Below are 25,515 nucleotides of genomic sequence, written 5' to 3' on the forward strand. Positions count from 1 at the left end.
AATAAGTTGAGAGGAGTTGTGTGTACGGAGAGTGCAATTAACTGACAGTAGTTGTGAATCAAGATGGGGAATTTCTAGGTGCAGTTCCTAATAGAACTCTCCTTCTGTTGCGTTCTCTTGTTACCACTGATATGAGATTAACTTTTCATAGCCCACCACCACAAGTTGAAAGAGAGGTGGGTTCTCAGAGATCTCATTGAATCTCATGGTTTCTAACTCTTCCACCTTCTGATCTCTTTACCTGTAGAGCCCATTCTCTCTTGCTCATTGTCCAGTACAATTCAAATATGCAATGAAGTTGTACTTCACTGTGAAGGATTTTTTTAAAGTGACTTAAAACAACACAAATTTGTTATCTTACAGTTCTGTAGGTCAGAAGTCTGACATGAGTCTCACTGGGCTAAAATTAAGGTGTTGGCAGGGATGCAATCCTTTCTGGATGTTCTAGGGGAAAATCCGTTTACTTGCCTTTTCCAACTTCTAGAGGTTGATCTAGAAGTTGGATCATAGTCCTTGGATCATAGTCCCCTTGGATCCTAGTCCCCTACCTCCATCTTCAAGGCTAGCAATGTTGTGTCTTTCTGATCCTTCTTCCATAGTGATGTTTCCTTCTAACCACAGCTGGGAAAGGTTCTCTGCTTGTAAGGACCCATGTGATTATAGTGGACCTGCCTGGATAGCCTAGGATACTCTCCCCATTGCAAGGTCTTTAACTTAATCACACCAGCAAAGTCCCTTTTACTATGTCAGATAACATATCACTGTGGAGGATCTTGAGAATACAGATTGTACAAACCTTAGAGATAAAACATGAGTACAGTCTCCTAGATGTAATTTGGCTTGGTACAAGTTCTAATTATTAGATTCTTTCAGACATTCTCTATTTTTACTCTTCCTTTCTCTTCCATAGATCCCTCTTTTAGCTCCTCAATCCTTGGGGTTTTGATTCTTATTTGCTATTTACCTTTGTTTCCAGGCTAGTGTGAGCACTCTTTGAGCCTCTGTTTATCTCTAAAGGAGACAAAGAATGTCTTTTTTTTTTTTTTTTGAGATTTATTTTAGTCTCAGGACTTTTCTCTTTGGATTTGAGTCAGAACCATTGTCCTTGTGGGCATCTGCTTCACCACTTTGGCTGAGTAGGTTCTTCCCTGAGCTGTTCCTGGATGAAAAATGGTTGATTGTTCTGTGTGCTCTATACTTATTCTGAGGTCCTACTTTACCCCAGATTTGTTCTTCTTGTGCTTTGTTGTCTTCCTTTTTATTTTAATAAATTAAAAAAAAATTATTCATTTATTTACTTAGGCTGCGCCGGGTCTTAGTTACGGCACTCAGGATCTTCGTTGCCGTGTGTGGGATCTTTTAGTTGCGGCATGCGGGCTTCTTAGTTGTGGTGTGTGGGCTTCTTAGTTGTAGCATGCGGACTCTTAGTTGCGGCATGCATGCAGGATCTAGTTCCCTGACCAGGGATCCAACCTGGGCCCCCTGCATTGGGAGCGTGGAGTCTTACCCACTGGACCACCAGGGAAGTCCCTTTGTTGTCTTTTTCTTGTTCTCAGGTTTCCTTGGGTGGACGGTTTACCTCCTAATCCTCAGATTCTATGTTGCCTCATTCTGTGTTCTTTGAATTTTTTTTCTCTAAAATTATTCCTAACTATTTATAGTTCTATCCTCTACTGTTATCAGTCCATCTGACCTAGTCTGGTTTTCTCTCTTTTCAATAGGAGTCACCACATCTTTTCCTAGGGAATTATGACGTATATATAGTTGAGGCCAATTTCCATTTTATCTGGGAAGTCCTATGAACTGTAAAATACCTTGGACCCTCAGATTTTCATTTAAACCTGTCTGCTTCTGGCTCCCTTTCTGAGTATCCCTTCAACTCATAGTATCTTTTTGGGGCAGAGGTTTTTTTTTTTTTTTTTTTTAAATGAAGTTATAGAATAGGTGATGTGGGCTGTCATATTCTTGTTTGGAGGAAATTTCCTTTGGCTCTGCTTTATAATTTACCAAGGTAAAAATTAAACTATAGATAGCATAATGTCTTTGTCATGAGACTCTTTTTTGAAAACTTCTTTGTGAAGTTTTTCAAATATAGAGAAAAGTTGAAAGAGTGAAACAGATAACTCTCAGTTTCAACAAATGTCACCATTTGCCATATTTGCTTTATCTCTCTCTCTCTCTCTATATATATATATATATATTTTTTTTTAAATTAATTAATTAATTGATTGATTTTTGGCTGCGTTGGGTCTTTGTTGCTACATGCAGGCTTTCTTTAGCTGCGGCGAGCGGGGACTGCTTCTCATTGCTGTGCGTGGGCTCCTCATTGCAGTGGCTTCTCTTGTTGCGGAACATGGGCTCCAGGCATGCGGGCTCAGTAGTTGCTGCTCACAGGCTCTAGAGTGTAGGCTCAGTAGTTGTGGCGCACAGGCTTAGTTGCTCCGTGGCATGTGGGATCCTCCCGGGCCAGGGCTCAAACACGTGCCCCTGTGTCAGCAGGCGGATTCTTAACCACTGCACCACCAGGGAAGTCCTCTATATATTCATGCTTTTTTTTTTTTTTTTTTGCCTGAACCACTGATATCATGATATTTTGTCCTTTAATACTTAAGCATGCATCTCCTAAGAATACGAATATTCTCCTAATAGTCACAGTATTGTTATCACATCTAAGAAGATTTACAAGAATTTCATATCAGCTAATATTCAGTTCATATTTAAATTCCCCAGTTGTCCTAAGAATGTATTTCATAGCTGCTTTTTTAAAAAACGTAAACTTAGACTTCCCTGGTGGCGCAGTGGTTAAGAATCCACCCGCCAATGCAGGGGACACGGGTTTGAGCCCTGGTCCAGTAAGATCCCACACGCTGCAGAGTAACTAAGCCCGTGCGCCACAACTACTGAGTCTGCACTCTAGAGCCTGCGAGCCATAACTACTGAGCCTGTGTGCCACAGTTACTGAAGCCCGCGCGCCTAGAGCCCGTGCTCCGCAACAAGAGAAGCCATAGCATTGAGAAGCCCGCTCACTGCAACAAAAAGTAGCCGCCACTCGCCGCAACTAGAGAAAGCCCACACGCCGCAACTAGAGAAAGCCTGTGCACAGCAACAAAGACCCAATGCAGCCAAAATAAATAAATAAATAAATAAATTTATTTAAAAATATATAAAAAACATAAACTTGACATATATACACTACCAAATGTAAAATAGATAGCTAGTGGGAAGCAGCCGCATAGCCCAGGGAGATCAGCTCGGTGCCTTGTGACTACCTAGAGGGGTGGGATAGGGAGGGTGGGAGGGAGATGCAAGAGGGAGGAGATATGGGGATATATGGGTACATATAGCTGATTTACTTTGTTGTACAACAGAAACTAACACACCATTGTGAAGCAATTATGTTCCAATAAAGATGTAAAAAACCAAAACAAAACATAAACTGATCAAGGCTTATGTGTTGCTTTCGATTGTTATATCACTTTTAATCTGGAATAATTACTACCCTTTATCTTCATGTCATTGATTTGTTGAAGCATTCAGGCCTATTGTAGAATATTCCACATTTTAAATTTGTCTTACTGTTTTTTCAAGGTTATTTAACCTGTTCCTTCATCCCTTTCTATGTAGTTCCTATAAACCACAAGTTAGGTTTAGAGGCTTGATTAGATTCAGGTTAAGCATTTTTGGCAAAGATTCATAGGTGATGTTTGTATACATCATATTGCATCACATTAGGAGGCACAGAATGTAGATTGTCTTACTCTCAGTAATGCTAATTTTGCTACTTGTCACATCTCTCAATTATAAAGGTACATTTTCCCCTTTGCAAGTAGTAAGTAACCTGCAGGGCAATTAACTAATATAATGGTTTAGCATCCACTGATAATCCTGCTGGACAGTATAACTATATTGTGTATCACAAAACAGTGATTTTCTAATTATATTATTAATCTTTATTAGCTGACTTTCTTCTTTGGAGAAGAGCTTTCCTTCTCTCTCTTGGTCTCTTTTATTATGAGTCTCTGTAGACCCATGGATTTTTAGTTATTCAAAGTGTTAGTCAATTTCAGTTGTTAATTTTGATTTTCAAATTGTACCAAATTTGGCCTGTGATAGCCCTTGTAAGCTGCTTCCTGCTGTGTCTTTTTGACAGGACTCCATTAGTCTTTGAGTGTTTCCATCCTGGCATAAATGTCCCCACCTTACTTTATACTTGCTCTGCCCTGGGCCTGGAATCAATTATTTTCTTCAGGTAGCCCTAATTTCTTCCACTGACACTGGGTATACGTACTGATTGTTTCTTGGGTGTCATTGCTTCTAGGCTCTTTGAGGGCAAGGAATAGAATTAAAATTTTTTTAAAAAGAAATCATTAGTTCATATTAGTATTTCCAATTCAGATTTTTTTTTAATTTTTTAAATAATATTGTTATTCATTTATTTTAAGCTCAAAATAATTACATACCATTTGTGAAGAGAAAGTACATGTGCTTAGGCTAGTAGCAATGACTATGTTTCTCTCATCTATATTTGACACTAGGCTGAGTGGAAAGAGATAAGGGATAGCTTAAGAGACTTGACAGCAGGACTCTGATTTTCAAGACATTAACAGGATTTGTTGACATAGTTTTGAAGGTTTTTTAAAAAAATATATTGGTCAGATCTATTCAGAAGTTCCAGGCTGTCAGTTAGGTATGTACTGGCTATTCCACTGAATTTTAGGTATTTACATGGATTTTGTTGATGGAGACAGTAGTTTTAGATACATCTTCAATCTTTATCAGGGTTTCTTTTTTTCCCTCTATTTGAGACATCCTAAAAAATAATTTCATATCTTCCTCAAAGTAAAATAGAGGATTAAAATAGTTGTTCAGAGGATTTTTTTTTTACATGTTTATTGGAGTATAATTTAACACTACAGAGCTTTTTCTTGACTTCTTTTACTTTATATTTGTATAAATGTAAATTTTTACATTGTAAATTCCAGATTTTAATAGCATTTATATATGTTAGTTGCTTTATCCTACAATATAATAAATTAATTTCAAAATAATAGAACTATTACTACTAACAATAAACTTCTGTAAATCTGTTGATGGAAGTTTAGGATTTCCTTACAGTTCCTTTTCCCTTGAATATATCTCACTAAGGTTGTATAGTCAGAATACAGTTTTCAAAAGTTAGGTGAAATAATTCCTTTCTCTGTGCTTATGTTATCATTTAAAAAAACATATTTATTTACTTATTTGGCTGTGCCAGATCTTAGTTATGACATGCGGGATCTTTAGTTGCAGCATGCGAGATCTTTAATTGCGGCATGCGAACTCTTAGTTTCGGCATGTGGGATCTAGTTTGCTGACCAGGGATTGAACCTGGCCCCCTGCATTGGGAGCATGGCGTCTTAGCCACTGGACCACCAGGGAAGTCCCTTTTTTTTTTTTTTCAATTTGATACACAGATATATTTTTTTGTTGTTGTTGTACAGGTTTAGTGTTTGCCTCTTTTCCTTTTGGATTTAATTTTATTTTTTGAACCTCTGGTATATTTATATGGTTAAAAAGTCAAAACTACACAAAAAGGTATATTTAGAGAAATTTCAGTCCTTTCCCTAACCATTTTCATTGTTTTATGGTTTATTCTCTTAGTGTTTTCTTTGTGTTTCTTTTTGTAAAAACAAATTATTGTGTATATGTGTGTATATTTTTATTTCCTCTTCTTCCTTACACAAGTGCTTTATACACTGCTCTGTAACTTTTCTCACTCAACAGCAGATCCTGGAAATCACTCATATCAGTTCGTAAAGTGTTTCTTCCCTCCCTCCCTTCTCTCATTTTTAATAACTGCATAGTACTGTGTTGTATGGATGTATAAAAGTTTATTTAACCATCCTCCTATTAATAGACATTTCGGTTGTGTCCAATATATTTTTTTTTTTCCTTTTTTTTCTTTTCCTTTTGCGGTACGCGGGCCTCTCACTGCTGTGGCCCCTCCCGCTGCGGAGCACAGGCTCCGGACGCGCAGGCTCAGCGGCCATGGCTCACGGGCCCAGCCGCTCCGCGGCACGTGGGATCCTCCCGGACCGGGGCACGAACCCGTGTCCCCTGCATCGGCAGGCGGACTCCCAACCACTGCGCCACCAGGGAAGCCCACGTCCAATATTTTGATTAATCTTATGCAAGTATGTTTTGTATTTCTGGAGTAATATCTTCAGGATAGATTTTCAGAAGTGAAATTTCTGGTTTAAAGGGTAAATGAAAATGTAATTTTTTTAGATGCTGCCAAATTCTCTTTCATAGTGGTTGCATTATTTACACTTCTACTAGGACTGTGTCAGGATGCTTATCACAGGATTCCGGGTAATATACCAATAAGCTAAATTCCTCCTTGTCTGTTGTTACTCCATAGTAATTCTAAATGGTATTTTCTATACAGTGATTCTAAAATGTGATTTAGGGACCACTTGAAATTTGTGAGGATTTGGGGGTAGTTTCTGTCAAATATAAACATTACTACAAATGTCTGTTGTGGCTTATTTGAAAAAATCATATATATACACACACATATGCCATATATGATTTTTAAAACTACAGTAGTGTCTTGTCACAGTTTTCCTGTTGGATTTGTTGAGCTATCTTTTTGGTGGCAAGAAAAAGGAAACTATGAAATAGGGTATTTTGAGGATCTTTTGTTTTTCCAGAGTAATCTGCCAGTCAGATCATTTTAAGAACCCCTGTCCTTATGACCTGAAAGAATTTTAGATCCTGCTAACCATTTGTTCTTGTTTTTCTTTTATATCCTGCCCAGGCTCCTGCTTATATTCGGGAATGTGCCAGATTGAACTATTTGGGTTCTAGAACGCAAGCATCAAAGGTAAGAATAGGAAATTGCTCTTAGCCCAAACAAGGAGAGAGCTAGTTAATATTAGTGGAGTTTTTTTTTTTTTTTTTTGCGGTACGCGGGCCTCTCACTGTTGTGGCCTCTCCTGTTGTGGAGCACAGGCTCCGGACGTGCAGGCTCAGAGGCCATGGCTCATGGGCCTAGCTGCTCCGCGGCATGTGGGATCTTCCCAGATTGGGGCACTAACCCATGTCCCCTGCATCGGCAGGCGGACTGTCAACCACTGCGCCACCAGGGAAGCCCAAATTAGTGGAGTTTTAAAACAAAGTATGAAATCAAAGTAAAGACATAAGAAAATAAAATGTGTTATAGTTGAAAAAAACAGTCTGTAAATAGCAAATGTATTAAATATTTTTAGTTATGAAATTACAGTTTTATGTAATACATTCTTTCAAGTTTGGTGGTAAGGTAACACTCTGAAATGTCTAGAAGACTTGAGACCTTATGAGCTTTAGAAAGCAAATGTGTGATGCTTATTAACAAGATTACATGATTATTGAGTTTTAAAAGTGAGAAGTTTAAAAAAAATCACAAGCACTTTTTGATGATTGTTTTTTTAGTCTGTCTTGATTAGAAACTTAAGCTGTCATCTTATGCTTTTTTTTCTGCTCCTGTTGGTTTCTACCTCTCATTCAGCAAATATTTGGTGTGACCAGGAAAACAGGATTTTATTTCAGCTAGTTTAACTGGAGTATGGTTTTTCTTAGTTGTTTTTGTTCCTCTACCACTGCTGTGTAGTTATCACATATTGTCATTTGAGCACCAGCCAAGAACCAGTGTACTTGGTCTCTAAGATGGGTCTGACACGTTAGTATCTAGATGATTTTTTAGATGATTTTAAACTTATAGCTTAACTTCAATTTCTTCTTCAATGAAATGGGAGTAATATACTTTCACTGCTTAACTCATAGGATACCAATGAAAATTATGTGAGATTAAAGGATGCTCTGAAAACTGGCCTATTATATAAATATAATTTTTGGTAGCAATATTCTAAATGAATTTAGGTTTTCTGGGCAGGTCATGGAAGTGGGCTGTTGATATAGTCTATAATTGTAGGTTTCTCTTTATCTGATGATAGTGTTTAGATTTTTCTCGTTCCTACATGTAAGAGTATACCATGTTTCCCGCATCTCCCCTTTTTTTGTTCCAGTGTGGTGGGAATCTGGAAACAAACCTGGCAGGATATATTAATTCACTTTTCTTTTAAATTTTCCATAGGATGATCTTGATCTGATAGCTTCGTGTCATACCAGCTCCTTCCAAGTGACAAGATCTCAGAAATGGAACCAGCGAGATTCCTGCCTTCATCAGGAGGAGACCCAGCAGCGTACGGGAGAGGCACTAAGAGAATTGTTCCAACATGTTCACAATATGCCAGAGTCGGCAAAGAAGAAACAGCTTATCAGACAGGTGCCGAAGGCAGGGAGACAGTGACGGGGCTTTAGGAATGTGATTTTTGCTTGTAGAATCACTAGGGAATATTATTAAGAATTTCATTTAATTTTTGTCTCTTACTGGTCCAAGCTTTGGTTTAGCCAAGAAAGCGAACTTGTCTATGGAACCTCAGTGGTGATCTCTGTACTATTGCCCCACTAGAGAAAGGGGTGGAGGCTCTTGGATTTCTAGAGTAAGCAGAAGGATCCAATGTGGTTAGTTTCTCTAATTTGGTCATGTATGACATTTATACCCTCCATATTTTCTTGGCAAAGAACTTAATCTTGCTGAATTTCAATTTTCTTGTTTGTAAAATGGTAATTGGAATGCCCATGTTTCATGGTTGTAAAGATTAGAAAGAATCTATGTAAAGTGGCTGCCATAGCAGAGAAAAAGTGGTAGTTCTTACTAGTGACATTGTTTGCAGTTAGAAAACACTAAATCAAGGGCCTAGTGTGATACTAGAAATAGGAATTCTAGTGGCTGAGTTTGTTTTTTTTGGAGCTATGGGAGCAAAATTAGGTCTCTCATTTGCTATCTTGAGACTCAAAGTATAGCTTGAGTAAATATTGATGACTTGGTTAGTTTCTTTCTCAGGAAAATTATTTTGTCTCAGCCCCTCTTGAATTTTAGCTAAACAGGCAAAGTCAGCCTCTTTACTTCTTATTCGACTGGAAACTTCTTGAGGGATGTCTGTGTTTTTATTTATTTTTTTATATCTAACCTCAAGCATGGGGCCAGACAGAAACAAGTGCTTAGAAATGTTGAACTGAGCTGTTCCTAACAATTGACAAAGTCCTTTAAGAGAAATTTTCTGTCACTCTCTTTGTTTTGTTTTTTTAATATTTATTTATTTAGGCTGCACTGGGTCTTAGTTGCAGCATGTGGGCTTCTTAGTTGCGGCATGCATGTGGGATCTAGTTCCCCGACCAGGGATTGAACCTGGGCCCCCTGCATTGGGAGCACGGAGTCTTACCCACTGGACCACCAGGGAATTCCCTTTGTCACTCTCTTTAAAGTTATTTTGAGATCTAGCAAACTGTGCTATGACTGGAATTTTAGAGGGTGTTGGCCAAGTAGTATTACAGATTTAAAGCAGTGTAGTGATTTAATTCTTGGTAGAAACTAAGCCAGTAATTCAGGTAGGACAGGTGTAAATGACTTCCCTCATCAAGAACACTGAGGGTTAAAGATTATACAAAGGAAAAAACATTAGTTTTGCTCTTTTTAGAAAAATAGGAAATTATAGAGAAGGATTAAAAGAAAATAAATCACTCATCCTACCAGTGTTTACATATTGGGTATTTCTTTCAGTCTTTTTCCTGTGGATATATTGGGTTGGACAAAAAAGTTAGTTGGCCAACGCAATATTTTGGAATATGGAAAAATTTGTTTTTCCATACGGAAAAACCTGAACGAACTTTTTGGCCAAGGCACTATTTTGACGTAGTTATGATCATACCATATACTTTCTTTTATTTCTCCCTTTTTCATTAAACATTACAGCCTAAGCATTTTCTCATGCATGCTTACAAACTCCTCACATACATTTAAAATATTGCCATTTATTTTCGAAGAAACTATACTTTTACTGTTCTTGATGATTATACATAATTTATTCTCCATGATTATAAAAATAATGAGTACTCACTACAGAAACATTGAAACCTCCAGAAGAGTGTCAAGAAGAAATTAAAAATCACCTGTTATCATCCAGGATAACCACTGATAACATCTTGGAGTATTTCCTTCTTGTATTTCTTTCCATGAATATGTATTTCATATTTTTTTTGTTTATTGAGATCATAATACATATGCAGTTTTTAAAATATCCTACCCTTTTTATTTTGCGGTACGCGGGCCTCTCACTGCTGTGGCCTCTCCCGTTGCAGAGCACAGGCTCCGGACGCGCAGGCTCAGCGGCCATGGCTCACGGGCGCAGCCGCTCCGTGGCATGTGGGATCTTCCCGGACTGGGGCACAAACCCGTGTCTCCTGCATCAGCAGGCGGACTCTCAACCACTAGCGCCACCAGGGAAGCCCTATCCTGCCCTTTTCATATAACATTATATCAGAGCATTTTCCATGTCATTAAAAGACTGTAAACATTTTTAATGGTTGCATATATTTTATTATATATAACCTGATATATATATACAGTTTGTCCTCTACTGGACATATTAGGGGAAATTAGGTCATTTTGGGGACTTCCCTGGTCGCACAGTGGTTAAGAATCCGCCTACCAATGCAGGGGACACGGGTTCAATCCCTGGTCTGGGAAGATTCCACATGCCGTGGAGCAACTAAGCCCGTGCACCACAACTACTGAAGTCCGCACACCTAGAGCCCGTGCTCTGCAACAAGAGAAGCCACTGCAATGAGAAGGCCGTGCGCTGCAGCGAAGACCCAACACAGCCAAAAATAAATAAATTAAAAAAAAAAAAGAAATTAGGTCATTTTTTAGTTTATACATATTTGTTCATAAGTATTCTCATTGCAGATTATTTTCTAGAAGTGGCATGACCAAAGGGTATGCATTTTCTGGAGCTGTTACAGCTACTAGGTTTCTTTTAATATATAGGTCCATCCTTCTTTCCCCTCCTATTTTTCTCCTCCCTAAAAATTGCTGAAGTTTGTTTGAATAAACTTTTCAATTTGAAATAATTTAGGTTGGGAGAAAAATTGCAAAGAAAGTACAGAATTCCCACATATCCTTCACCTAGTTCCTCCTAATGCTAACGTTGTCAAAACTAATAAATTAACATTAGTACATTACTAGTAACATTACAGACTTTGTTTAGATTTTACCAGTTTTAACACTAATATCCTTTTTCTGTTCTAGGATCCAATACAGATAGCACATTGCATTTAAACACACATAAACCATCCTCTCTCTCTCTTTGCACTTTGTTTGTGAAAGAAACCAGATTCTTTGTCTCCCACAGTCTGGATTTTGCTGATTGCATCCCTGTGGTATTACTTAAGATGTTTCTTAGTCCTCTGTATTTGCTATAAACTGGTAGTTAGATCTAATTCTAGAAGCTTGATCTGATTCCAATTTGATTGTTTTGGGGTGTGTATTATTTTATTTAATTTAATTTACCTTCAGGCTAATTTAATACATTTTGACTTCTTCTTAGTGGCATAATTTTTGCCTTTGTGATTTGCTTGCCAACCTACTAATCCATGTATGTACAGATTCACTTATTCCTGGGCTTTTCTGGGTATTTCCACTTAGCTATTGATTGTCACAGAATGCTATCTCTTGATGGGAGACTACTAACAAAATGTTCTTTATATTTTCTTCTAGTTTAATAAGCATTCTGAGACTCAAACACCAGGACGAGAACCTTCTACCCTCCGGGTGCAGAAGAGGGCCCGTTCACGGTCCTTCAGTGGCCTTATTAAGGTAGGTACACTGTGCTGTCATTTTCAGCATTGATCGTGAGAAAATTTAACAGTCTGACTCTTCTTATGCATAAACAGTTTTATTCTGTTCTTTGGGATTCTATGAAGGCTTCACTTGTAAGGGGAAAAGAATAGAATTTGGAAAAGCTTTTATTTTTCAAAGCATTTTTCTGTGTTTCAAATCAGAGAAGGGGCTCTATGATTGGAGAAGTAAGGGATAAAGGAAATAAAGGTCCTTTTGTCTCTTCTGGGGCTGAGGACAGAGTCCTCATCCCTGAGTAGAGAATCTCTTTTGGTTCATGACCTGCTTTGTGCTACATACTTCATTGTGCAATTTGCTAAAGTTATGGAAAAGTGAGAAAGTTGACAGAGACTGGAAATGGGTTTTCTAATAGGCTAATGAGTTTTAGGTAACTCAGATTTTTGTGAGCTTAATATTTTGATCAGTTGTTTTGTTCTCTTCCTTTGTCTCAAATTCTTTAAAAATCTTGTTTTTAAAACAAATGCAATATGTACTTCTGTGGTGTTGCTACCATCGCTGTCTGTAGGTTCAATTTATTTGAGTCTTCATTGATGATCTGAACTTGTAGTTAAGGAATATTGCCAGCAGGTGGCAGTAGATAGCTGATTATGGGGTTCAAATTTCCAGGCATAAACAAAGGCAAGGTTCTAACTAGTTAACTTGGAGAGAGATTAGCACTGTTCTGTGTTCTACAGGTTTTCTTTTTAAAATTGTTTAACATTATTAAAATTTATAAATCCAGCAACATTAAGGAGATCTTTGCTTAAAAGTTGTGCTCTTAAAAAAATACCTTGTAATATATATATATGTGTATATATATATATATATATGTATATATATGTGTGTGTGTATTTTTTAAACTGTAGTTGTTAGCAGTTGCAACTTCATCTTACTCTAATTTTGGTTGTAGTTATTATCATTAATAGCAGTTTAGAATTCACTCAATCTTATCCACTGGGACCAGTAGCCTTGGGACATTAGGTTTGCTTGACATCAAACAGAGTGAAAAGGCAACTCACAGAATGAGAGGAAATATTTACAGAATATATATCTTATGAGCGGTTAATATCCAGAATATAAAAAGAACTCTTACAACAACAGCAAAGAAAATCAATCCATATTAAAAAATGCGCAGGGCCTTTTTCAGCCATCTTGGACCCTGTGGAGGCCTGCTGGGAACAGGACTTCTAAAATGACAAATATGTCTGGAAGGCTGTGGTCCAAGGCCATTTTTGCTGGCTATAGCGGGATCTATGGAACCAGAGGGAGCACACAGCTCTTCTGAAAATGGAAGGTGTATATGCTCGAGATGAAACTGAATTCTGTCTAGTCAAGAGATGTGCTTACGTGTACAAAGCAAAGAACAACCCAGTAACTCCTGGTGGAAAACCTAACAAAACCAGAGTAATCTGGGAAAAGATAACTCGTGCTCATGGAAACAGTGGCATGGTTTGTGCCAAATTCCAAAGCAACCTTCCTGCTAAGGCCATTGGACACAGAATCCATGTGATGCTGTACCCTTCAAGGATTTAAACTTACTGAAAAGTAAATAAATAAAAGTGTGGATTAAAAAAAAAAATGTGCAGGGACTGCCCTGGTGGTCCAGTGGTTAAGACTCCACGCTTCCACTACAGGGGACATGGGTTTGATCTCTGGTCAGGGAACTGAGATCCCACATGCTGCACAGCATGGCCCAAAAGAAAAAAAAAAAAGGCAAAGGATTTAAATAGGCATTTTTCTGAAGAAAATTAAAAAAACGCTCAATATCCCTTATCATTAAGGAACTGCAAATGAAAACCACAATGAGATAACAATTCACACTCACTAGGATGGCTATTATCAACAAAACAGAAAATAGCAAGGTAAGGATGTGGAGAAATTGGAACCCTTGTGTACTGTTGGTGGGAATGTTAAATGGTGCAACCACTATGGAAAACAGTATGGCAGTTCCTCAAAAACTAAAAATAGAACTACCATATAATCAAGCAATTCCAAGTAAGGATATGAACAGATATTTGTATACATGTTTGTAGTGGCATTATTTACAATCAAAAGGCAAAAGCCACTCAAGTGTTCGTTGATGGATGAATGGATAAACAAAATGTGGTATATATGAACAATGGAACAGTACTCAGCCTTAAAAAAGAAGAAAGTTCCGACACATGCTACAACATAGATTAAGCTTGAGAACATCATGCTAAGTGAAATAAGCCAGTCACAAAAGAACAAATATTGTATTATTCCACTTATATGAGGTACCTACAGTAGTCAAATCCATAGAAACAGAAAGTAGAATGGTGGTTGTCAGGGACTAAGGGTCTGGGGGGAATTGGGATTATTGTTTAATGGGTACAGAGTTTCTGTTTGGGAAGATGAAAAATTTCTGGGATGTGGTGATGGTTGCACAACAATATGACTGTACTTTACACTACTGAACTGTACACCTGAAAATGGTTAAAATGATAAATTTTATGTTATGTATATTTTACCATAATTAAAAAAAATTCCCTTTGCTAGAACCCCAAAAGTGTATTCACCTGCTTAGACGTGGCAAGTAAAATGAGCATCCTTGGTTCATTTTACTTGGAAGTCTGTCATTCCCTCTGACTTCCTGTCATAGAGATGATTGGTAACAAGAAAAGTTACAGTCCAATAAGTGTTTCTCTGTGTGTTAGTCAAACATGTTTCTTTAACTGAAGTTAGATGGGTATGGTTTTCTCTTCATAGTGAGCTCTTCTCCTGCAGTTGGTTCTAGAAGTGTTGCTAATTATTGCTTGAAATGTAAAAATATAGTATCCTTCTTGGCAGCTGCCCTCTTCAGAGCATTTAGAACTTTAGAGTTATAAAAGAGTTTATAATTGTATCAGGAGAAAACATTTTAGAAAAATAATTTTAAACACAATGTTAGCAAGTTTTATAGGACAGAAGGGTAAACTGTTTTCATTATAAATGAAGAGACTTTCAAGCTAATAATAGATGCAGGTTTCTGCTCGATAGCAAAGGAGTAATGAAATTTCTGTTAAAAAATTCACTGGAAGCTGAATTTTAGCTTTTATAGCTAGTCCTGTGGCTCCTGGTATCCCCAGTTCAGCTTACTCTGAGGTGATATCTGACTTGTGAAAGGAAGATGTACTGGCCTTATTTTTCTAGCACTTCTGTGTTTTAGCTGTTTGATTTCTATCCTGCTTTGATACTTTGTTTTTGGCTAGACTTTTTTTCCTCCAAAATTCGTCTCATGTAAATAATTTATTACAGAATATTCCTACTAATATTTATATTTTAAAGTTTAATGTTCTAGTTTTGATATGTTCCTTTTTTTGGAATTCAAATTTATTCTCTAAGGGGAAAAAAGAAAGATTTCTTCAAAGATGGTAGAATTGTCACTGTCAACTGATACAGTAGGTTACATTAGCTTTTAAGCTGTTCAGAGATGAAAGGGCTTTTAGTCTTGCTCTGAATATCAGTATAGTCATGTGACCCTTTTAAGAAGGCCTGTACCCTTTTATGGCTGTACTAGAAACTCTTAGAGAATTTCTCCAAATTTTCCAGTCCTGTGTGAGGAGGACATGACAGGGAAGCAGAATCTTTGAGTGGACCCAGTGTAAGTGTCTTTTAGTGGGGAGGGGGAGGAGGGGACTCTTAAAAGGTGCCAGAGACAATATGTCTTTAGGGAAAAAATTATACTGGTAGGTAACTGGTGTTTCTTTTATGGCCTCAGGAGCACTGTAATTGGCCTGTATTAGTTGGTTTAAATCAACTAGAAAGTTGCTTTTAACATTTCAGCCCTTTAATTTGTTTAAAGAGGAATAGTGATCACCTAAAGAAAGGCAGTGATCTCAGGTTTTTTAGTAACATGCTTTGACCTCTCTTGTATAAGATGCCTGGGGGAATTTATCAAAGAGCTGAGATTTTTTTTAACCTAAGAAACTATAGTTTTGAAGACCAGTGTAATTATAATATAGATATTGTAGATGTTTATAAATCAAATATTTTCTCTTCCTAAATCAGCGGAAGGTCCTGGGAAATCAGATGATGTCAGAAAAGAAAAACAAGTACCCTACTCCAGAATCTGTAGCCATTGATGAATTGAAGAGAGCCAGCAAAGAAAATATAAATTTAGTAAGATACTATTCTTTGTACTTTCTCTTTGTATGTGTTCATTTATAGAAAGGAAGAAAATTAATATACTGTCGTCTGTTTTACTGTGTTTCTTTGGGCCATATTCAACTATGCCTTTTCCCCAGTCTTTTCATTTATGCTGACTTCTTTCTGTAGGTTTTCATTGATTCATTCAACAAACATTTTGAGTTCAAGGAAGATATAGCCAGTCATAAGCAGAAATGACAAATGCAGTGAAATAGCTCCACACACAAAGTGCTGGAGGGAGCAGTTCTTACTGGGAGACTCCACAGGGTGGGTAACATTTGAGCCAGGCCTGCTCGGCACTGCAGTACGTGTGGAGTGGTCCTTCAGGTTATCCCAAGAATGGTTACTTCATTAAGCCAGAAATAAAACAGTTAAGATTAATGAGATCTAAATACGTTGGTAAAACTCTTCATATTGAAATTGAAAAAGTAAATAATTCCTCTGTTAGTAAAGTCTGTCTATAGAAATGACATTAGGACATTTAAGCCACTATAAAATTTTCTTGTCACAGTTATTTTCTGGCTCTCCAGCTGTCATGATGACACCAACAAGACTGAAATGGTCTGAGGGGAAGAAAGAGGGGAAAAAAGGTACTAATTGTACTTATTCTGTGTGTCTTATTAATGTAGTTCCTTTCTGTCTCTAGTCAGTAGCATATTTTGAATTCCCAGTGTGGTATGGTTGTAGTCAGAAGAGATGTAAAAATTATAAGGCTGGGTCCTGCCCTTGAGTTCATTTAGCAGATGGTTATTGAGCAACTACTCAGCACTGTCCCAGGTGCTGAGGGGCAGAGCTGTGAACACAGACCCACACGGTCCCTGCATTCTTGGACAGATGGGACACGTGAAAAATATCTTAAGAATACTTGTTAAGCAAATTAAAAGCAAGTGTAAACTAACTTGTGAAACCAAGTACAGGAGTGCTGAGAAGATGTTCAGTAAACATGGAATAGTTATGTTCCTTTTCTGCGCAAACTTTAGCTTTGTTTATTCAATAAAGCTTTCCAGATAAACAGCTCATGCTGAAGGACCCTGGAAATCATATCATACAGTATGTTTTTGAGGATATTTAGGGTAAAAAGGATTATTTAGTGCTGGGACTGCTGATTGTCGGAGGCTCAGTTGGTGAAGTGCAGTGGCTGCTGTGCTTTCCTCTGAGGAAGCCATGTGGCTAACTGGAAAGGCCAGGGGATTTGTAGTTAGACCTAATTTGAGGCATCATTCCTCTGGCCTGGGAAAACCACTCATTCTCAGCCTACTTCTTCCTCTGCAAATGGGGATAATAGTTATATCTACTTCCCAGATTTCTTATGAGGCTCAATTGAAATTATGTTTTGGAAGCACATTGTGATTGTTAAAGCATTAACAAGTAGTAGTAATTGTTACTGAAGAAAACTGGGTGAGGCTTGGTCTTGTTTTATAAGGCTTGTGTTGCAGATGAAGCGATCTCTGGTCTGATATGCTCATTTTACCAGAGATATGAGCATAATTACTATTTGAGACATCAGCAATAGAAAGAGAACACAAGCCCAATCCTTATAGATAAATCTTTATTCTTTTATAGGAAGTTAGATTTCAGTGTGGTCTTCTTACTTATCCTTGAATGAATTATCTGAACTCTCTTTTCTTTCCTTGTTGCCTCTGGCTTCTAGGCTGGGCTGTCTGATTGAGGTAAGTTTGGCGTTTGGATTCTGTGTCTAAATATTTCTACCTGTATCTTCATAAGTCAAAACCAAGCATAAGTAATTTTTATTTTTGGCTGCGTTGGGTGTTCGTTGCAGTGCGCAGGCTTCTCATTACAGTGGCTTCTCTTGTTGCGGAGCACGGGCTTTAGGCACATGGGCTCAGTAGTTGTGGCGCACAGGCTTAGTTGCTCTGCGGCATGTGGGATCTTCCCGGACCAGGGCTCAAATCTGTGTCTCCTGCATTGGCAGGCGGATTCTTAACCACTGAACCACCAGGGAAGTCCCAGCATAAGTTATTTTTGAAGGATACATTGTATCAATTACACCTTTTCTTGCTTTCATTTTTGAAGATAATCAAGAAATGTCTTTCTATGTCGACAGCTCTACTTTTGGAAGAAAGAAACGCATTAAAAAAATAAGTCAGGACTTCCCTGGTGGTGCAGTGGTTGAGAATCCGCCTGCCAATGCAGGGAACACGGGTTTGAGCCCTGGTCTGGGAAGATCCCACATACCGCAGAGCAACTAAGACCGTGTGCCACAACTACTGAGCCTGTGTGCCACAACTACTGAGCCCGCGTGCCTAGAGCCCATGCTCTGCAACAAACCACCACAATGAGAAGCCTGCGCACTGCAACGAAGAGTAGCCGCTGCTTGCTTGCAACTAGAGAAAGCCCGCGCGCAGCAACAAAGACCCAACGCAGACAAAAAAAAAAAAAAAAAAAAGTCAGTTTAATATTTTACCAAGACGTTTTAGAGCAGGATTCTTCCTGTTAACTGTGGACTTCCTAAGGGCTCTAATAAAGTTCCTGGTATTGTTGATGGAATTTTATGTGTAGGTGCATATGTACATTTTTCTGGAGGAGAGATTATATAGTTTTTATAAGATTCTTAAAAATGTTAGTGATTCAGAAAAGTGGAGGCCCACAGATAATGAATGACCTCCCACTGGATTAAGCAGTGGCATTTTCACATTACCCTCTCCCTGCTCACTTCCTCTAACTAGGAACACCTGTGGCTGTCATGACTTCACACTATTCTCCTTCTCCTCCTTCCTCTTTAATTTTTTTCATCTCTGCAGTGCTTTACTATTGTCTGCCTCCCCCTCCACCTCTTCATGTTTTTCAGTGCTCTGTCTTAAATTCTCTGCTTGTTCCTGCTCTTGCTTGTCCCCCTCTTAGCAGTTTGGTCTCCTTCTGCAGCTCAGTTCTGTTCTCTGTTTGATATCTGCTCCCAAGCCTGCACCTCCAGATCTGAACTCTGTTCAGTCTCCAAGCCCCCAGATCCAAGTGCCTGCCATCTATTTGTTTTACATAAAGAATACAATCCAAGATTTTTTTGATGGTGATTTTATAAAAAGAGCAAGTATTTTTTAAAAAAAAATATTTATTTTATTTATTTATTTTTGGCTGTGTTGGGTCTTCCTTGCTGTGCACAGGCTTTCTTTAATTGCGGCGAGCGGGGGCTACTCTTCGTTGTGGTGCGTGGGCTTCTCATTGTGGTGGCTTCTCTTGTTGCAGAGCATGGGCTCTAGGCACGTAGGCTTCAGTAGTTGCAGTACGTGGGCTCAGTAGTTGTGGGTCACGGGCTCTAGAGCGCAGGCTCAGTAGTTGTGGTGCACGGGCTTAGTTGCTCCGCGGCATGTGGGATCTTCCTGGACCAGGGCTTGAACCCGTGTCCCCTGCATTGGCAGGCAGATTCTCAACCACTGCGCCACCAGGAAAGCCCAGGAACAAGTATTTTTTGAAGAAGATAATGCAATTTTATTATCATCAATAGTGTACTCCCAAAGACATTTATTTCGCATGGGGTTTCTCAACTGGCACTATCGACATTTTAGGTCAGATAATTCTTTGTTGTGGGGAGCTGTCCTGTGCATTGTATGATATTTAGCATCCCTGGTCTCTACCCACTAGATGCCAGTAGCACCCTTCCCCCAATTGTGACAACCAAAAATGCCTCCAGACATTTCCAAATGTCCCCTTCATGGGAGGGGGCAAAATCACTCCCTGATGAGAACTGCTGATTCAGCACCTACTTATTAATGGGCATTATTTTCAGCAGTCAGAATCTTACCCATTGTTCAAAGCCCAGCCTAAACCCTACCTCGTCTTCAAAACCTTCTTTGGCTAACCCAGACAGATATAGCTTTTCCTTTGAACTCTTATTGACATTACTAAAATGTTGACATTTAATGTGATTTATCATAGATATTTGCTTCACATGTATTGTCTTATCGCTGTAGCTAGTTTCTCTTCTGGAAGACAAAGGCCAGACTTAATATATTCGTGGCCCCCGTCTTCTTCTCTTCCCCCCAGTAATGACTGCCTTGCATCTAGTAGGCATTTAGTAAACATTCGCTGGTGAGAGGTGTAGTGGTGGTAAGAACATGAGCTTTGCATTCAGTTAAGCTTGGATTCAGTTCCTAGCCTTTTTTTTTAATTAAAAAAATTTTTTTAAAATTAATTAATTTATTTGTTTTTATTTTTGGCTGTGTTGGGTCTTCGTTGCTGTGCGCGGGCTTTCTCTAGTGGTGAGCCAGGGCTATTCTTCATTGCGGTGCACGGGCTTCTCATCATAGTGGCTTCTCTTGTTGCAGAGCACGGGCTCTAGGCCCGCGGGCTTCAGTACTTGTGGCACGTGGGCTCAATAGTTGTGGCTTGTGGGCTCTAGAGCGCAGGCTTAGTAGTTGTGGTGCACAGGCTTAGTTGCTCCGCGGTATGTGGGATCTTACCGGACCACGGCTCGAACCCGTGTCCCCTGCACTGGCAGGCGGATTCTTAACCTCAGTTCCCAGCCTTAATAGCTGTATATCTTAGGGCAAGTTTATTTGTGTAGGCTTCACATTCTTCACCTGTAAAATAGCAAGAGCATTACCTCATGCACAGGTTGTTGTGAGGGTAAATGAGGCAATATACATAAAGAACTCAGAGCAACACCTAGCACAAAATATGCACTTAGTACAGGTAGCTGTTACTGCCATTAAGATGATTTAATGAACTGAGATTAGAGCAGGAGGACAAAGTGATGTGTACTTGGTAGAGAGTAAACAATTCTCCCTCAGTTTAGAAAATAATAAGTATAGATTTCTCTAGCTTTTGGGTGGAATGTTTGCAGAAATAAATATTTATAAATGTGTTTAATGCTCCTTTTTCTCTTTCAGCCTAGGATTCCTCTGAAGGATCCAGAGGTTTCCTGTTGTCCACCCAGAATTTTCTCTTTTGTGGGCCAGGTGCCATTACCACTCACAGAGAAGCTTGGACTTGCAGCTTGCTTGCTGCATGTTGAATTGTGAAAGCCAACTAATCCTGTGACTTGACTGACGCCTCTAGCCCCACTCAGTGGGTGACATCTACAGACTCTGCCTGCTGAACCAGTGCTAGCGACTCTCTCTCTCTCTTTAAAAAAAACGTTATGGGGAAACCACTAACCAGCCAAATCGGCGTAGACAGCACAGTAAATGAGTAGAACCAGGCAAACTCCTGTGCTCATTCCATGTATTTGTTTAGGCAGATTCTATTTTTAAAATATTTGAAATCTGTGCTCAACTGCCAGTGATTTTTTTAAAAAGTGCTGTCAATCCTGGTGGATTGATGTTATTTTTAACTGATAGCTTGGGCTTTTCTCTATTTTGATAGTTTTGGGAGATGTTTTGGTTATTGTTTCTTGTTTATTTGTTGTTTGTGTATTTTAAAAGGTAAAAAATCAAAATGGGCTCTAAGCCAGATGTCTTTCCTCTCTTTTTCACCTTAAGCTTTGGGAAAGCTCTTTAACTTATGAGGCTTTACTCCTCAATACCTATTTTTGTCCAAAGAATTTATAGCTTTCCTGGAAATTCTTTTATTATTTCTTGGGCCTGAGATTGTAGGTATTTGGCCTGCAGTATCAAAAAAGGAGAATTCAGAATGATACAATATTTAAACAAATAATATTAAACTGTGGCCCTTCTTCCCTCCCTCCATTCTCTCTCCTTTCCTCTCTTCCCCTTTCCTCAGTGATGTCAAAATAGTTGTGTGGGGCTTCCCCGGTGGCGCAGTGGTTGAGAGTCCGCCTGCCGATGCAGGGGATGCGGGTTCGTGCCCCGGTCCAGGAAGATCCCACATGCCGCAGAGTGGCTGGGCCCGTGAGCCATGGCCGCTGAGCCTGCGCATCCAGAGCCTGTGCTCCGCAATGGGAAAGGCCATGACAGTGAGAGGCCCGCGTACCGCAAAAAAAATAGTTGTGTGGTTGCTGAACTCCTTTCCTTCATTCAGTTTCCTCTCGCCTAAAACAGCTCTGGTGCCAGTGTGGTGCCAGTACTTCTGTGACAAATCACTGGGACTCAAGGAATATCACCAACAGCTTACTTGAGACTTGCTGAAACTCCTGTATGTAGTGGAAGCTCTGGAGAGGGACTAGGATGGGGCTGGCTTTATGGCCAGGACAACTCTTGATGGGTGGGATTATATTGCATCCTTCTAAGGGATCAGGTGTGCAGGCTGGACCGTCTCCTGAGAGCCAGCTGGAGTCAGAGGGAGGAAGTGAGCATCAGTCTCCACAGGGCTGAGAGATTTAAAGTAGACAATGGTCTTATTTGGAAGCAGTTGTGGTTTATCACCCATGTTCAAGGGTGGCTGCTGGCCCACCCCTCTCCTTGTCAAGATGGGCATAGGGAGTAGTTTGGAGATGGGCTGGAGCTTTGACCGTGTTGGGATGTTCACATGTGTTTGAGGTGAGCAGTGGCATGGCTCTGATCTAGTGTGAGAACTCACTGCCCAGAGAGCAGCAGGGCAGGTGGGAATGTTAGTCTGTGCCTGCTCTGTTAGGTGTGTAACCTTTCTCACCCTGTGTGCCAGAACTGAGTCAGGCCTCAGTGGGGGGGCAGTTGCCCAGCAAACCACGACTTGCTGACCTGTTTTTAAACAGTTGAAATGCTGTGTTGTTGCTGAAACAAAAGATGAGTCTGGGGAGCACAGTTTGGTTTTGCATCCGGATGTCAGTCCTGGCTTCCGTATTTTCTGTTTCTTCTGCTGCTGTAACAGCAGTAGTAGAGAAAAATGTAAAATTTGGCTGTCCAACTTGATAGATTGTGAACAATAGATGGTTAGGAGTATAAAACTGCTCAGAAGCCCCTTTCTCTAGAGCAGTTTTATATAATTCTTAAAAATACTTATTAGCAAGTTCATTTGTGTAGGGTTCTTCTTTTTTTTTTGCGGTACGCGGGCCTCTCACTGTTGTGGCCTCTCCTGTTGCGGCGCACAGGCTCCGGACACGCAGGCTCAGCGGCCATGGCTCACGGGCCCAGCCGCTCTGTGGCTTGTGGGATCTTCCCCGACCGGGGCACAAACCTGTGTCCCCTGCATCAGCAGGCGGACTCTCAACCACTGCGCCATCAGGGAAGCCCCTAGGCTAAAGTGTGTTCTCCCTTAACTTGATACTTGCTTTCTTTATTTGTCTAAGTGTCTCATTCCATAGTGGTGTGGTCTGTTAAACATGGTCTGGCATAGGTGGAGAGAGCAGAGCAGTGACCTGATACCTCCTTGTCATTGAGTTTGTTCTGTGGTTCTGTTTAAGGGAGGTAGCTGAGATTTAGGAGACTTTCTTTGGTTGAATGCAACTGGTAATCCAGGTTCGTGTTCCAGGGCTGGGGTGGTGAGAGATGTCTGTCACATGCTTTTATATAGCTTGCCCGCTTGGGCAGTTTATTTGGGTATTTGGGTATGTGTGTTTCATTAAAGTATTTATTAAATATGATTTCCCTTGCTGTAAGGGTATGATAGGTCTTTTCCTTCTTTTTTCTTTTTTAACAGAAGCTGTGAACTAGTTGGAATCCAAATTTGAGAAATAAACAGAGTAACCTTCTGCCTTATAATATGTAACTATTTTAATCCTGCGGAATCTTTGCAAAAACAAAAACCCTTTAGCATTTGCTCCAGAAGGGTACTGTTGCCCTTCTGACTTGGTGGGCAGATATTTTTGAGCCAGTATTTAACAATTTTTAAAATCTATAATATTTTAAAACTCTGTTTTCTATGTTTATTTTTTGTGTTGGAACAATCTCTTTGGAAATGCCTCTTGTTGCTTTTAAAATTTCATTTCTTTCTGGGGTCAGTTGCAATGGGTTTTGATGTGATATCACTATGGGGCAGTGTATTTATGCCAGAGGGCTCAAGCATAAAAAATGCAGACCACTTCCTTGATTCACATCTGTACTGGGCGAGCTATACTGGTTGAATCAGTGAAAACCATGGGCACTGGAGTTTCTAACCTTTTACAATGGTTGACTTTTGCACTGGGACCAATGAATCTGGTTTGAAAGACTCCATTGCAGCAGTGAATAGAGGATTAGGTGATACTGATTGTACCTGAGTGCCAAAACATATTAAAGGAGGTGGTATCTGATCATAACTGAAACCGCAGTTGATCCTCCACAAGCTCGTTACCCTGAATGTCTTTCCAGAGTTAGGAATGACGAGGGGGTACCCTTGGGAAATGGAGTAGTATAGGGTTAACTGTTGACCACTGGGTGTTCCAGAGGTGGCTGTTTTGCTGGCTTGTAAGAAAGCCAGTGGTTCCAGAGTGTCAGAGCAGGGCCATTCTCTCCTCTGGAACAGCAGTGTTTCTGTTCAGCTTTTCTCACAGAAACCTGTGTTAGGATACGGTTTAAAACACTGCCTTCTAGGAGAACCTGTGGTCCCAGAGTGACTAGCTGTGTGGCCATGCATAACTGGGGAAGCCATCTTGGAAATGACTTCTCTGGACTTTGTCTGCTTCCTTCATACAGGGCCTCGCACAGATGCCTGAAACTGATGGCTCTCATTCTGAAGTCTTTTCTAAGTAGAACTCCTTTCCCCAGGAGAGAGCCTCATCCCTGCCCTCCTGCATCTGGAAGCCTTGGTACTGAAGACAGGACCTTGATCCAAACTGGATACTAGCAATTGGCAGGATTGCTCTAGAATTTGGGGAAGATTTGGGTTTCTAAGATGCACAAGCTTTTCAGACCAGTAGTAATTAATCCAATCTAAAACTCACTATAGGAGAGCTGGCTTTCCTAGACAGGTAATGCTGAACTCCTTCCACAGGTGGAGAGTGGATGCGTGGGCTAGCAAGGAGGTGGAGTAAGTACTTAATAGCCTGAGTGCTTGGGTTACCATGGAAACTGGAGTGTGCGTGGCCACAGCAGGTGCTAAAGAGCCATTGAGCACTCCCCCGGACATGTTTGGGGACCAGCAGAACTGGTTGGGAAAAACACTCCTGCCCCAGGGTCCTTTCTTCATAGCAAGGATTGCCTTTTCGCTATCCCCAAGCTTGCTCAACAAGAGAAACAAGGTTTCTTAACTGTCTAACCATTTTTTATTTTTCATTCTTATTCAACTATATCATATATATATATTTATATATATATGTAACTGTAAAGAAACATATGCGTTGTTTTTCTTTTATATTCATGTAATATTCTGAAATTAAATTTCTTTTGTTTCATATCTGTAGGCTTTGACTGGTCTCTTAATTCACATTTGACTGATGGATTATTATTATTTTTTAATAAAGTTATTTTATTTTATTTAGTTTTGGCTGCGTTCGGTCTTTGTTGCTGCGTGTGGGCTTTTCTAGCTGTGGCGAGCGGGGGCTACTCTACGTTGCAATGCATGGGCATCTCATTGCGGTGGCTTCTCTTGTTGTGGAGCACGGGCTCTAGGTGCGCAGGCTTCAGTAGTTGTGGCTCGTGGGCTCTAGAACGCAGGCTCAGTAGTTGTGGCACACAGGCTTAGTTGTTCCGCGGCATGTGGGATCTTCCGGGACCAGGGCTCGAACCCGTGTCCCCTGCCTTGGCAGGCGGATTCTTAACCACTGAGCCACCAGGGAAGTCCTTGATGGATTATTTTAAAGAGAGGTTGCCTCTTAAAAATTTTTTTTTGAGTTTAATTGAGCTATTATGATAGAGGTTGCC

General features: G+C 39.8%; 1 protein-coding gene and 1 pseudogene across 1 annotated transcript in view; both read left to right on the forward strand.

Moving 5' to 3' along the window:
* The window catches only part of ARHGAP19 (Rho GTPase activating protein 19), a 54,773-nt gene extending 33,177 nt beyond the window's left edge, over positions 1-21,596 (forward strand). The window contains exons 7-13 of the mRNA XM_030865220.2: positions 6,800-6,865; positions 8,114-8,305; positions 11,639-11,737; positions 15,767-15,877; positions 16,416-16,494; positions 17,556-17,574; positions 20,749-21,596. Coding sequence (XP_030721080.1) covers positions 6,800-6,865; positions 8,114-8,305; positions 11,639-11,737; positions 15,767-15,877; positions 16,416-16,494; positions 17,556-17,569 — 561 coding nt within the window. The 3' untranslated portion in view covers positions 17,570-17,574; positions 20,749-21,596. The remainder of the gene's footprint in view (positions 1-6,799; positions 6,866-8,113; positions 8,306-11,638; positions 11,738-15,766; positions 15,878-16,415; positions 16,495-17,555; positions 17,575-20,748) is intronic.
* LOC115857836 (large ribosomal subunit protein eL33 pseudogene) lies at positions 12,951-13,320 on the forward strand (annotated as a pseudogene).
* Positions 21,597-25,515: the final 3,919 nt, after the last annotated feature.

The sequence above is a fragment of the Globicephala melas genome, chromosome 16, assembly GCF_963455315.2.
Source record: "Globicephala melas chromosome 16, mGloMel1.2, whole genome shotgun sequence".
In the NCBI taxonomy this organism is placed as follows: domain Eukaryota; kingdom Metazoa; phylum Chordata; class Mammalia; order Artiodactyla; family Delphinidae; genus Globicephala; species Globicephala melas.